Source organism: Protopterus annectens, chromosome 7.part0, assembly GCF_019279795.1.
Source record: "Protopterus annectens isolate FY-2018-M chromosome 7.part0, PAN1.0, whole genome shotgun sequence".
NCBI lineage: Eukaryota > Metazoa > Chordata > Ceratodontiformes > Protopteridae > Protopterus > Protopterus annectens.
Window position 1 is genome coordinate 882,707,276 of NC_056739.1, and position 15,291 is coordinate 882,722,566.

General features: G+C 47.6%; 1 protein-coding gene across 1 annotated transcript in view; it reads right to left on the bottom strand.

Annotated features, from left to right (window-relative positions):
• Positions 1-15,291, bottom strand: part of LOC122806764 (sorting nexin-1-like) — a 1,692,021-nt gene that overhangs the window by 961,662 nt on the left and 715,068 nt on the right. The window contains exon 8 of the mRNA XM_044077461.1: positions 13,946-14,021. Coding sequence (XP_043933396.1) covers positions 13,946-14,021 — 76 coding nt within the window. The remainder of the gene's footprint in view (positions 1-13,945; positions 14,022-15,291) is intronic.

Sequence of the window (15,291 nt, forward strand, 5' to 3'; positions counted from 1 at the left end):
GTGAATGGCTTGATTTAATGAAACCCTGGATACCACCCCTTTGGCATAAATGTGGGATTAGTTCTCAATGAAACTCTGTCCTGATGAAAAATAATGAATGGTTGTACTGCCATCAGGGCCTGCAACTCCTAACTCTTCTTGCTGAGGTTATGGCCAGAAGGAAGGCAGTCTTCCACGAAAGGTACTGTAGATCTGCAGATGCTGCTGGTTCAAATGGAACAGTATTGCACTCTGCTGAAATTGCTGAAGCATAAATTTTAATAGAAGAGTAAGACAGACCATTGTGGAAAATTTCTGCCAAATATTCCAGGATATGTGCCATGCTCATCACTGTCGCATCTAGGCCCTTTGTGGTGTTCCAAATGGGAAATCTTTTCCATTTTGCTGAATATGCCTTTCTTGTGGAAGGGCGGCGAGCTTCCATAATAATATCCTTCACTCTCTGGGATAGCTTATCCTGAGGAGGAGTCAAGGTATTCTCCAGGCTGTTAGTTGCAAGGTTTTCAGGTTGGAATGTAGAGCTTTGTATCTGTGCTGTGTCAGTAGAAGTGGCCATAGAGGCAGAGGCCATGGTTTCGTACGTGACATGCTCCTTAGCAGTGGGTACCAGTGCTGTCTTGGCCAGTCCGGAGCTATCAGAATCACTTTTGGCTGCTCTGTCCTGATCTTCAGTAACACCTTGGTCATTAATGGGATAGGTGGAAAGCATACACTGTTAGATTTCTCCAGCTGAAAGAGAGGGCGTCCACTTTCCACGCTTGTGGGTGGTATGTCCTTGAGCAGAATTTCTTCAGTTGATGATTGTGGGGGAATGCGAATAGATCTATGGCCGGCCTCCCCCAAGATTGTGTTATCTGTAGGAAGATGTCTGGGTGCAGCATCCATTCGTGTGCATCCATGATATTTCTGCTTAAGCTGTCCGCCAGTGTATTGTCTTTCCCTGGCACAAACTGAGCTTGTAGCTGTATATTGAGTTTCAAGGAAAGTTCCCATAGATTCATTGCCAGTCTGCAAAGAGGGTAGGAATGGGTACCTCCTTGCTTGTTTATGTACCACATAACTGTGGTGTTGTCTGTCCTTATTAGTAGGTGGCCTTGATGCCGAAAGAGTTTGAAGGCCTCGATTGCATGTATCACTGCTAGCATTTCTTTTTGATTTATGTGCATGCGTAGCTCCTTTCGTGACCACTGTCCTTGGATACCTCTGCCCTCCATGTGCGCTCCCCAGCCTAGGTCTGAAGCGTCCGTTGTAATAGTTTGGGAGGTTTTTGGCTTTGTGAAGGGCAACCCCCTGTTGGACTGGCTGGCCTGAGCCCACCACAGAAATTCCTTTTGAAGGCATGGAATGAGTGGGATTAAAGTTTCTAAACTGTGACTGTGCTGAGTCCATAAACTCCTTGGGTACCACTGTAGCTTTCTCATATGTAGCCTTGCTTGTGGAATCAAAAGAATGCAGGATGCCATGTAACCCAGGGCCTGCAGGATTTTCCTTGCAGTCAGCTGAGTTTGTCTTGTCAGATTTTTGAAGTTGAAGTAATCCGGTAGTTGTCTTTGTTTTTCTTCTGTGAGATAAGCCATTTGGGTGGTTGTATCTAGATCTGCACCCAGAAAGGTTATTCTTTGGGATGGAGCAAGTCTTGATTTGTGCATGTTGACTGTATATCCCAAGGCCTGCAGAAGATTGATGGCATAATTTAAGTCCTTTACCAAAGTTTGTTGGCTGTTCGCTTGTATAAGGCAGTCGTCCAGATATGGGTATATTTGAATCCCCTGAAGTCTGCAGTGTGCTATTACTGATGCCAGGCATTTCGTGAATACTCTGGGCGCAGTAGATAAGCCAAAGGGCAATGCTGAGAATTGATAATGCTCTGACCCTGCAAGAAATCTGAGGTGTCTTCTGCAACTTTGTCTGATAGGGACATGCAGGTATGCCTCCTTGAGGTCTAGAGTCACCAGCCAAGACCCCTTGCCCAGCATGGGAAGGAGTTGCTGTAGAGTCAGCATTTTGAATTTTGGCACAATGAGATAAGTATTCAGAGTGGACTCCATTGATGTTCTTTTCTTGGAACAAGGAATAGTCTGGAGTAAAATCCTTGGCCTTGTTCTGAAAGAGGAACTTTTTCTATGGCTTTCATTTGTAGTAAGTTTGAGATTTGTTTCAAAGCCTCTGCCCTTTGATTTGGTGGCAGACCTGGCATGCCTTTTCTTTTTGGCAATGTGTGGAAATGGAACCTGTATCCGTTGTCTATTATTTGCAGTGTCCATTTGTCTCTTGTAATGCTGTGCCAATTGTTTGAGAATAAAGAAAGCTTTCCGCCCAAAGGTGCTTCTAATTGAGCCCTGGTTGGTGGAGTCAAAGCAAAGTCATTGAGTTTGTCCTTGTACAGCAGTTGCAGGTCCTGCACTACCTGTCTGGTTTGGAGGCTGCCATTGACGGCCTCTGTAGGAGCCCCTAGCTTGCCCTCTACCCCTGGCACGCCTGTTCCTGCCTCTCTGAAATCTTTCTGTGTCCGGAAAGGACCAATTCTTGGAAGGCCAATTTCTGCTGAATCTTGGTGGTTGGACTTGAAGAAAATCCTTAACTGTTTGTACATATTTTGCCTTTTCCTCAAATTTCTTTAGGACCTCTTGAGCCGTGGAACCAAATAACCTTTGCTTTTCCAGTGGAGCATCCAAAAGCTTAGCTTTAACATGGTCTGGCAGAGAGTGTTCCTTCAGCCAAGCATGCCTACGTATGACTACACCTGTCATTGCTGACCTACATGAAGCTTCCAATGCATCATAACCACACTGCAAGAAATGGTTGCTAACCTGCTGGGAGTTATGTACCAGATCCTGAAGGGATTTGCGGTCAAGGGGTTCAGAAGAGGACAGTTTCTTATGCATTTCTTCTAACAAATACTCTTGGTACTGTATCATATGAAATTGACAATTTAATGCCCTCATGGAAAGAGTGGCAGAAGTATACACTTTTTTACCCCATCTCTCTAAAGCCCTGGACTCCTTTGCAGAGGGGAGTGGGTTCTTAGTAGTAACAGCTGCAACCCCTTTAGGGCCCTGGGAAATAGTTTCAGGATCCGCAGAGTGGGCCTTGTAAAGAAAATTATGTGAGTCCGGGACCTTGTAATACCTATCGGGTTTAACAGGAGCCGGAGGCAGAGTGTCAGGGGTCATACTAGAGTCAGAATACACATCATCAATGACATTTAAAACAGGAGGAATAGCCAAAGGTCTATGCTGAGGTAAATGAAGAAAGGTTCTTAGTCTTTTCCTGGAATCAGAATATTCCTGGCCCTGCCATTTGAAATGCTCTGTCAGAGTGGAGGGTCTCCCCAAAGGAAAGCTCTTCAGGAGTGGAGGCTGAGGGGATAGATTCCTCTGCATCCGAATCCTCGTAGGCCGAAAAAGCCTCCTCCTGGTAGTCCAAGTGATCAGAGCCATCAGAGGCCTCCTCTGGAGGATAGGGGATCAGGGGGATCTACCCTGGGCCTTTTGTCTAGAGGAGGTTGGTAGCCCCTGTCCGGATGGGGCTGAGAGCCCCTGATTAAAGAGATAAGGTCCTCTGCTAAGGTTAGAATCTGGGAACTAGAAGAGGGTCCCTGAGGAATAACCCTGGGAGGCATGGCTTTAGTGTGTTTAGCAGCTTTAGCCCTGGTGAAGGCCTTAATGGACATGGATGCAGGAGGCCTGGCTGCACCACGTGCTGGTGTAGCTTTGTCTAGAGGTATGGTGTCGGAAGTTTCCAAAACACCAGTTTCTGAAGGCAATTCCATAACCGACTCGGCAGGAGCCTCCGGGGCCGAGGCTGTCGGTTGTACTGTTTCAGGGTTCGGAAGTTCCAAGGACTCTGTATCAGTCGAGACCGAGACACTCGCGGTAGGCCTAGCCGCGGTTTCAGCCGAAACCGCGGCCCACGTGTGTCGGTCCTTGTCTTTCCGTTTCTTAGTTAAATGTGAAGTCGGGGTCTCCGACGGCATTTTATATGAAAAACTAGCCCCAAAAAACTCCTCTGCGAACTCCGCCCGACGTCTAAGAGTGCGTCGGTTGAAGGAAGCGCAGGCTGAACAGGCCGAGACGTCGTGGTCTGGGCCTAAGCAGGGGAGGCAGTAAGAGTGGAAATCCTTATGAGGTATTTGTTTCCCACAAGTTAAACAATTATTGACTATCTGACATCGGCTGAGGCATGAAAGAGTCCCCAACGGGGTAATTAGCTTTTGAAGTCTTTGGATAGCTGAATTACAGGAGCTGGCCGACCGGCACTTGCGAACTGCTTCTGCTTCGGGCACCACGTGGCAAGAAAGACTGGGGAAGATGGCGTCGGCTGACGCTTTTATACCCCAGACGCTCTGACGTCGGGGAAAGGGCGACATCAGCCGACGCCGGACCCAGACTTTGGAATCCGGCCGACCGAAGGGCTGCCTGAGGCAGGACAACCCATATGTGATGACTGCAGATGCATCCTTGAAGGACATCAAAAGAAGTGACAAAATGAACACTGCTTGCTGCTGCCCATGAAGAGCTAACAAAGTCAGTAATGACGACTAGGACAAAAGGGCAGAAAACAACCTGGCTACACAATACAAAGGGATAAATGAGCAGCTGAGGTGCGGGAAATTTCAATAAGGGAGAAGTGAGGATAAAGGCTAATGGAAACTCACCCATCTTTAAGGAGGGGCTTATATGTGCCCCACTGCGTAAAAGACTGCAAGCATACTCTCCAAATGAGAAGATGGGATGGAGGGGGTGAAAGCCCACCAAGGAAAGCACTGTTCTCTCGCTAAGCATATTAAGGGAGTGAAATTGCACATCTCTGTGGCAGCCTACCAGCAAAGCATTACACCACACGTACAGAGTAATGGTAGATGTGTTAAACAGCAAAAGAAACATCTGACTACTCACAGGATGGTAATCCATGACCTCTAACTCTTACTACCCAGGTCTGGTGTCTTATGTATCTGGAGGCAAGGGAATGAGCAGGTTACCGGGGGCCTGGGGGTCAATAATCATGGAGAGTTCAGGTGTCATGAAAGACCATAAAAAAAAGATGCAGAAAACAGTTGAAACAGGATTATTAACGAAGGAAAGTCAGGACAAGATGCAACAATGAGGAGCTCCAGTTCCAGATATAAAATATTACAGAAAAGCATAGGTTTTGCATTCAAAATCCAAATGCACATTGAAAACAATGCAGAATTTTGTTTCAATGATCTGACTATATGTAAAAGACTGCACACATTTTGTATGGGGAACAGAAAAAACAGCAATGCATTTCTCTCACAAGAAAAGTCAACTGGCAACTTCATATAATAACCAGGAAACACTATAGCATAAGAGTACTTTCTAACTTTATATCCAATATGAAATACCATTTGGGACTAACTTACGAGAGCTACGACAAGAGTACTAAAGACAACTGCTGAAGATAATGCAGCTAAAGGTATGACCACCTCTTACAACAAAGAAGAGATTTCTATGATCACATCCCTATGCACTGCCATCATTGCACGAGCACTAAACACAGATAGGGCTGTCAGGAAGGGATCATGTGTTCCAACAAATGGGATGCCAGCCTTTAATGTTTTTATTGCTACAATACTGGCCTGGACAAGCTGTTAGTTGAACTGGACCTAGTGCCACTGGTAATGCTTAAAGAGCAATAAATTTTGCATGACATAGGCATACTAGACCATTAAAAGTACATCTAAAGATTACGGTAGACAATATTTCACAGCTAATAGTGAGAACACTAAAACTGATGTTTTCATCAGAAGGAGCAAAAAATAGAAATAATCAACAAATGACAACAATATCAGCACATGTCTAAGGATCTGCTCATATGCATATCTCAAAAAACCAAGGGGACTGTGGAGTGTTTTTTTTTTATATCGCAAATGAACTGCAAGAGCAAAAGCCACGTTTAAGCTAAGATGAGCAGTCTTACCTTTGAACCAAACATTTATGTCAAATGATTCTGACAGTCTTCTCATTAGAACCAAGTGACACTACGGTGACACTACACATTGTTGAGATATTACACTGAAACATTTTCTCTAACGGTAACTCCAGTACTATACAACATGGCTTGAAAAAGTTTTTCAGGCAGTTTTTAGCAAACATTTCTGACAGTAAATCACATCCCAACTATAAACTGCTAACAGAAAATTGGGCCTTCATTCCTGGTGCCTCTTAACTGTACAGATTTTCACAAGCTGTCTAGATTTTTGCCTCATATTTTTGTTCTGTTCCTCACAATGTGTGGCTTTCTGACGCATCACAGGGAAGTGAAGTCACTAAACTGAGTTTCAGACTTCATATCTTTCAGAAAATGCATGCTAACACAAAACTTGTACTTTTAGCAACTTTCAAAGTTTAAAAGTGTAGTACTTAAAATCTGTACCTATTTTTGAGCTTTCCAGATTTCTTGAGATAAGAGGTTGAGAGGTATGCCACAAGACCCTTACTTGTATATAGCAGTCACAAGAGATCCAGTTTTGCTTAAATAAGAAGTTATGTACTCACCATAACGTTCCATCTGAGTAGGTAAACTTAATTTCTCAGCAACATATGGGTATCGGATCCATATCGGATCCGAGCCAGCAGCTTCAAACAGCTAAGATCTAAGCTCTAAGCTCCTCCCCTTTACCCATAACCCCCTGCTATCCCTTCCTAACATCAGATCGAGTTTGCTTATCAGCATAAAAATACAGATCAAAGAACCACCTCCAAACTCTAACCTAAAGACAATCCGCAATGACAAGTAGGATTCCTTTGAGTATCCATATGGATCAGGGGGACGGATGGCGGGTTGGTTTGCTGACAAATGAAGTTTACCTACTCAGATGGAACGTTATGATGAGTACATAACTTCTTAATCTGAAGTAGTTAACTTCATTTGTGCATCAACCTATGGGACAAAGTCCCCAGCTACCTAATTCTTGGGAGGTCCTCATGGAAGGATATTCCGGAGCACTGCAGAGCCAAAGGATGCTCTCCCTCTAGAGACAATATCCAATTTGTAATGGTTTATGAATGTATGAGGTGAAGCCCAAGTGGCTGCTGAACAAATGTCATCCAATGACACCCTAGATCGAAAAGCAGCAGAGGTACAGATCGATCGAGTAGAGTGAGCATGGACATCTTGAGGTGCAGACCGGACAGAACTCTCATAAGCCAAAAGGATACATTGTGAGATCCATCTGGACAAAGTGACTTGATACAGGTTTTCCCAAAGTGGGTTTAGCAAAGGATACATAAAGCTGGTGTGATTTCCTGTGATCAGCTGTCCCGTGCAAATAAAAGCTCAGTTGCCTGTGTACGTCTAGAGAGTGTAGCTTATATTCACCTTTATTCTGGTAATTTGGAAAGACTGGTAAATTAATAGATTGGTTGATATTAGACTCCAAAGCAATTTTGGGCAGAAAGGAGGGATTGGTCGGAAGTGAAACTATCTTTGTGAAATATTAAATATGGTGGCTTGGCACAAAGGGCTTGAAGTTCCGAAACCCTTCTGGCCGAAGTGATGGCAACAAGAAAAACTGTCTTCCAAGATAAGTATTTCAGATCCACTGAAGTTGCAGGCTCAAAGGGAGGAGCTGTCAGAGATTGAAGAAAAAGAAATTATGTACTCACCATAACGTTCCATCTGAGTAGGTACTTCATTTGTCTGTAACCTGTGGGTATCGGATCCGAGCCGGCAGCTTTCCAAGATCCGAGCTCCTAGCTCCTCCCCCTACCCATAATCCCGTGCTACCAACCGTATTACCACAGATCGTTTTTTGCCGCGGCTGAAGAAGCTTTCCTTTTTGAAGAGCTCCTGGCTGGGTGAGATAGTTTGTGATTATAACCTCTTCTAGAGTTTAAAAATCGTGTGTGTGTGATATTGAGCCCTTTTCTATCCCTTTTTGTGCTAGTTTAAATTTTTTCTTTGGTACAGTTAATTAGTTTTCTTTAGTCACTCCCCCTTCCCCCTTAGCGTTTGGGTGTGTGTGTGTGCGCTAAGATGTCGGAAGGGCCTAAGGCCATTTTTTCTAAATGTTCTGATTGTGGCCACAAGCTTTCCCCAGCTGATGGCCACACTCAGTGCGTTTTGTGCCTGGGGGCAGCCCATCTTTCAGAGGCTTGCCAGATCTGTGCGGCCTTTAACCCCCGGGCACTTCGGGATAGGAAAACAAAGCTGATCCTGGCGGGAAAGCTCCCCCAGGAGTCGGCTTCTTCTTCCTCTCCCGTTCGGGCTCCGGCTGCCTCGGCGCCCTGTTCCCTTAGCTCAACCCGGGACTCAACCTCCCTCTTCGGGTTTGATCTCTGGGAAAACTAGTGCCTCTTCTGCTAAGGAGAAGAGGCACAAGGATAAGGAGGGACATAGATCCCATAAAAGGCAGGCTGAATCTCACCCCTCGGCTCCGCCAGCTAAAGCAGCTAAGTCTCCTTCGGGGGTCTCCGGATCCTCCTCCTCTCAGCTCCGTTCACCTACCTTCTTGCCGGAGGAGGATCTGTCTCCCTCGAGGTCGTCAAGGCGGCCCTCCCGGCCCGCCTCGACTACCTCTTCCAGGTCAACCAGAAGCATCTCCGAAGCGGATATGGATTGGATGATGTGTCTGTTCTTACAGACCCAAATGCAGATGGGGGTGCTCTTGCCCCCCCCCCTCTGGGGGGGGGGAGTGCGGCCCCCATGTTTGCCCCGATCACTCCTCCTCAGACTCTCTTTTTCGGATCTCGGAGTCACCGGATCCGGGCCCCTTCGGACCCAGGGATTTGTCGGCGCCGATAGCGCTGGTCTCTTCGCCGACTATGCTCTCGAGCTTGTCGGATCCGAGCTCTCGGGGCCAAGGGCTGAGCATCTGATCAGAGAGAGTAACTACTTCAGATCAAGGGTCAAGTCCCAAAGAGGAACTGCATGCTTAACCTGGGGCCTTAAAAGGAAAGTGCCTTTTAGGAAGGTCTTACATAATTTAGACGAAGTCAAAGGGCCGAGATCACTCCCAACATGATAGTGAGAGATTGCAGCCAGCTGGACTTTGACAGTAGAAGAGCTAGCACCTTGGTTGAATAAGCCTGAAAGAAAATCTAACACTGCTGGTAGCGGAGCTGTAAAAGGATCTAAGTTTTGACGCTCCACCCAAATAGAAAAACACTTCCATTTGCTATTATAAATCTTTCTCGTAGACGGCTTGTGAGCGGCTACTAGTATAGCCTTGACAGGGGACAAAATACCGGGAGTCCTAGCTATCAGTGGAACTAGATCAACCAAGCTGTCAGCTTGAGGTTGTCCAGGTTTGGAATTGACAGGCCTGATGGCTGAGAGATCAAATCCGGGATGGGATCTAGAATCCATGGGGGATTCACCAGATGAGACCCATAGATAGGGGAACCAAGGTTGACGAGGGCAGAATGGGGCAATGAGGATTATTCTGCTCCCAAACCATCGGGCTTTCTGTAAGAACTTTAGCATCAGGGGAAGAGGAGGGTAAGCATAAAGTAGACCGGGTGGCCAAACATGCACCAGAGCGTCTCTGGGGGATTCCCTGGATGGGGGAATTAGAGCGAAGTAGTTGCTGCACTTTGCATTCAAAGGCGAGGCGAAAAGATGGCAGCGAGGTTGACCCCACTTGGAGAAGATTAACTTCGCTACTCTGGGGTTCAGAGACCACTCGTACGGTGAGAGAATGGTTCGACTCAGCCTGTCTGCCAAGACGTTGGACCTGCCCAGAATGTGCGTCGCTATGAGAAGCGGTTGTTGGATATCACCCATTCCCACACTCTAATGGCCCCCCGACAAAGTGGATAGGACCTGGTTCCCCCCTTGTTTGTTGATATACCAGACAACCGACATATTGTCTGTCTGAATCGCAACTGTCCCCAAGGGAAGAAGGCTGTGAAGTGCTTACAACGCCAAAAACACTACTCTCATCTCTAGGACACTGATATGTAAAAAGGGCTTTGAATGGGTCCACGTGCCTTGGACTGTCCTGCCCATGCAGTGCCCCCTCCCCACCAGAGGCGAGAAGCGTCCGTGGTCACAGTGGCTAGAGGACGGGACATAGAGAAGGGGCGCCCTTTATGGAGGTCTGGGGACTGGAGCCAAATTAAAAGGGCTTTCCTGCAGACCCTGCTGAGGGGAACAGGGAAGCTCAGGGGATGTCGCAGGAGGGACCATTGGACTTGCAAGGTCCATTGAAGAACTCTTATATTCACGTGCGCCAAGGGGAGAAGGTTGATGGTTGCTGCCATAGAGCCTAACGCCCTCAGGACCAATTCCGCAGAGGGAGCTGGGGATTGAAGAAGGGCCAATATGTGGAGTTGAGTTCGAAGCCGGTCCGGAGTCAAGAAGGCTAGAAGCTGGTTTGTGTTCAATCTGGCTCCAATGAAATCTAGGATTTGGGATGGAAGAAGGGAAGATTTTTTGATGTTGATCGTGATCCCCAGCTGGGGAGCTAGATGGAGAAAGTAGTCTCTGGCTGCACATAGTAGATGCCTGGTGGGGGCAGTCAGGAGCCAGTCGTCCAGGTACGGAAAGACCTGAATTCCCTGGAGTCTCAAGTGGACCGCTACAACTGTCAAGACCTTGGTGAACACCCTGGGGGCTGTGGTGAGACCAAAGGAAAGGACCCTGAACTGGTAATGGCTGGCTCCCAGCCGGAAGTGGAGAAACCTCCTGGATCGTCTGTCCATCAAAATGTGGTAGTACGCATCCTTGAGGTCTATGGAGCACATCCAGTCGTTCTCCTGCAGAAGTGGAAGAATGAATTGGAGAGTGACCATCCGGAACTTTTCTATGGCTACTGACAGGTTTAGGAAGGACAGGTCAAGGATTTGTCTTAAGTCCCCCGTCTTAGAACCTGGAGTAAAAGCCTGATCAGGACTGCTCTGGGGGGACGTGCTGGATCGCTCTTTTTTCTAGCAGCTGGAGGATTTCCTCGGCTGCCACCTCCCTTTGATTGGGTGGGACATTGGGGAGGCTCCAGGGAGTGGGAGGGGGATTGAGAAAAGGGATCTTGTAGCCTCTGGATATGATCTGAAGCACCCAGCGATCTGTTGTAATGGACTCCCAAGCTGCTAGGTGCCTTGAGAAACGCCCCCCCCCCCGACTGCCTCCAGAGTGGAGCAGTCTGCTAACCCTTCAGGGTTGCTGCGTGGGCTGATGAGAAAGGTTCTCTGGACCCGAAGTTCTTCAGACCCCCTCTGCCTCTAGGGCGGCGCCCACCCTGTCCTCCTCTGCCTCTGAAGGACGAGGGGTCCAGAGCGAAACGGGATTGTTGAGACTTCTGGAACCACATCTTCTTCTATCCCTTTTGGTTCCTCGAGAAGGACCTCTGGGGAGCAGAGAAGCGGACTCAGACAGCAGACGTCTTCCCGTCTTTCTCGCTCTGGACCAATGTGTCGCGCACGGTCTTGCCAAAAAGGGCAGAACCATCAAACGGGGCATTTGCGAATGACGCCTTGAAGGGTTCTGCAAAATCACAGTGACGGAGCCACTCCTGTCGTCGACGGACAACACCCGCTCCGCTGGCTCTAGCGGCTCCTTCCGTGGCATGGGATAGTAACCGCATAGAGGTATTAGAGATAGATTTGAGAGTGGCCATTCAGGTTGAGAACACTTTCTTATCCTCCGCCGACATGGACTCTGGGGGCTACCCAGCGTATTCTTTAATGAGATCCCACTGGAGTCATATCATGTGTGCTATATAATTCAGCGACCTCACAGAGAAGGTGGCTGAAGCGAACACCCGCTTCCCCAGATGGTCCATCGTCCGAGACTCCTTGTCCTTGGATGGACCGAGGAACTCTCCTGGGCCAGTTCCCTTTTGGTGGCGGCCGCCACCAACATGGCATCTACCGGGGCTCCCTTGCTCCAACATGACTTATCCGAAGGGGGGCTGAGGATTTTGCCAGGCCTCTTTGGAATGGGCTCCACAGTGTCCGGTTCCTTCCACGCCCTGGTAGTAATCAGGTCTACCAGGGGGTCGGCGGAAGGGGACACCCAAGTGGTAGATGGACCTTTGTCAAACACCTCCAGAAACACATTCTCATCAGAGGAAGGTTTTGGGGCTGACCACCCCCCTCTGACCTGAAGTATCTCCATGATGTCTCCGAAGGAGACATCTTCGGGGGGGTGACCTTGGGGAAGCTTCCCCTTCCTCCAAGTCTGTGTCCTCTGTAAAGGACTCAGGTGAGTCCAAGTGCCTCCTTTTGCACTTGCGTTTGCGAGGACCCTCCTCAGGGGGGCTGTCCGAGGAGGCCTCACCAACTACATCCTGTTCCAGCAAGGGATTTATCTGGGATGTTTACACAGGCTGTCCCTGGGACCGGGTGACGGAAGGTAGACCCGTCTGAGAGGGAGTGCAGGGTGGAGCCATAGCCAAAGCCAGGGGCCTGGAGTCCCTCGACAATACCCTCTCCACATCATCAAACGCCGAAGGAGAGCTGCTCCCTTTCGGATCCAAGGGCAGACCCTCCCTTGGATCCAATGTGCGGATCGGGGCCGGCTCAGAGGCAGTCAGATCCGTAGGGCCAGCATGCTCCGACTGCGACGGAGCCGAAGTTATACTGACACCTCCAGATCCGAAGCTCAGCTCTCGGCTCGGAGAGCTCGGATCCGAAGAAAAGGGACCAGATAGACTCGAGGGTGCCATCGGAGCTGAAGTACCGGACACTATCTGTGCCGATGCTCCCCTGGCTCCGAAGGCTCCAAGCCCCGATAGTGGGTCGGAGAAGGAGCGATCGGGGCGAAAAAGGGGGTCGTGCTCCCCCCCGATGGGGGGGAGGCAGGAGCACTCCCATCTGCATCTGGGCCTGGAGGAACCTACGCATCATCCGGTCCAAGTCTGCATCGTTGATGCTACGGGTAGACCTCGACGAGGCCACCGAGGCGGGCCTGGAATGCCGCCTCGATGACCTCGAAAGTGACCGGGTCTCCTCCTCCTCTGGCGAGAAACGAGGAGATCGGAGCCGGGAAGGAGAAGATCCGGAGGCCATAGGCGGAGAAGCTTGCTTTGATGGTGGCGTCGATGAAGGGGTCTCGGCCCGCCTCTTGTGATGCTTCCGCTTCTCCTTCCTAGCTTCCTTCTCCTCTTGGTCAAGGGTGGGAGGGTGAGTCACGGCCAGAGGGAGAGAAGGTGGCACTGCCAAATCCTCGGCAGAAGCCACAGAGGGGCCGGAGGATGAAGCAGAGTCTGGGGGCAACAGTCTCGCCAGAATCAGCTTCGAGCTCCTGTCCCTGATGGCCCTGGGGTTGAACGCTGCACAAATAGTGCAGCCCGAAGTGAGATGTTCAACCCCAAGGCAAATAACGCACCAAGTGTGGCCATCCGCTGGGGACAGCTTATGGCCACACTCGGTACATTTCGAAAAGAAAGATTTGGGCGCCTCAGACATATTGAACCCACACGCTAGGCCCCAAAAACGGACACACCTTAACACACACGGGGAGGGAATAAACTAACACTAACAAAACAGAGGTATGCTAATCTAACTAAAGATAACACTCGCACAACGATTTTTTTAAAGAAAAAATGCAAAAAAAAAAAAAAAAAAAGATTTTCCTTACAAAACTCCTACGCTACTCCTGGAAGCTGGTTCAAAGCTGCTGTTGAGAACCGCGGCAAATGAGATCTGGGGTCAGGAAGGGATAGCAGGGGGTTATGGGTAACGGGGACGAGCTTGGAGCTCGGATCTTAGCTGTTTGAAGCTGCTGGCTCGGATCCGATACCCATAGGTTGATGCACAAATGAAGTTAACTACGTCAGATATACAGTTAAAAGGCAGTTTGTAACGAGCTGCTTTGCCGCCATCAGCTTTATCCAAACTACTTTACAAACATTTGAAACTAGGCTGTTTCTATAACATCCCATAAGAGAGAAATGTACTTATGCCCTCATTGACAATCTGCAGCAAAGAAAGGTAAACTGTTTAATAGCTTTACTTTGTACCCCCAACTTCCCATAACATACCTCTTCTTTCTCAAGAAATTCTCTGACATCTGGATCTTGTAACAAAGTAGGGTGTGAAGCAACTCTGTTTAGATACCTGGTGAAAGAAAAAAGTAGCCTAAGTACATCATCTTTACTACATTCACTGAATGTACATATACCCTAAAACAACTGGCAGAATTTCAGAAAAAATGCAGTAAAGCTTCATCCCCAAAAAAAGAATTAATTCTTATTAGACATGCATTATTCCCTTCATCTCTGTTTACTCTGTGGAACCGATGCACCAAGACATTCTTATCTACTTCAGCTTGACCAAGGCTCAAGATCAAGTTGTTCCTTCCTGAGTGAGTGAGAGCTAACAAATATTTTTCTTTTTCATTTACCTTACTGGTCTGTTTACTAAAGTCCACTACTCACAAATGCCCATTTTCAGGGGTAAACTAAAATGAAATGGTAGAGTTAAGTGACTTGATCAGATAAAAAAAATATTCAAGTAGGTGACAAGAAATCAAATCCAGAAAATGTGAACTTGATTAACAGACTACAGCCTTAACTCTGATTAACAATGCAAGACTGTTTTGTTGAATACCACGGGATATCTTGCACCAATTTATAGAATAAATGACAATTACTGCACTTTGGTGCAGCAAATTAATCTGAGGCAAGTGGTGGATGGACACAGCTTTTGTGAATTGAAGCAACAGTAGGTGTCAACAAACAAACCACATTATGAAGGAGAACTCTGGAAGAGAAGACCTGTGGAGGATGAAAATTCTGAAAGATGGATATGTTAGAAGAAACCTGAAATATGCACGAGATGATAAACTATTCCATAGAACTTAGTTATAAAAAGAGAACACTTCAGCCACTTGTGCAAACTTGTGCAAGACTCCTCACTTCCATTAGACATTTCCAGATATTCTAGATTAATCAAATTGCAGTTTTATAAGTCAGATAATGAAGAAATGCAGTACAAATTTGGTACTACATGAAAGAAAAACCCTATATTTACTGAAAAATTAAACAAGGTTCAGATGAAACCAAGACTTGCAATTATACAATGTGTCTGCCAGGAGTCATAGTGGTTAGAAGACAATCTTCCAAAACACAAACCCAAGTAACGCACAAAATGATGGCCTGGAAAAATGTGTGCGCGCACATTTGTGGGGGAGGATAAGCTTTTCATAGGCAAGTACTTGGCTGACTACCCTTGCTGGCCATTTTAAGCCCAGACAATTTCCCTTCCAGAGGTGTGAATCAAGCCCTGCACCTCATGTCTATGTTGTAAACACCTAAAGCATAACACCAACCCCCAATCCAAACAGACCCATAGAAATTCCCTGATTGGGAATAGAACTTGGGCTGTG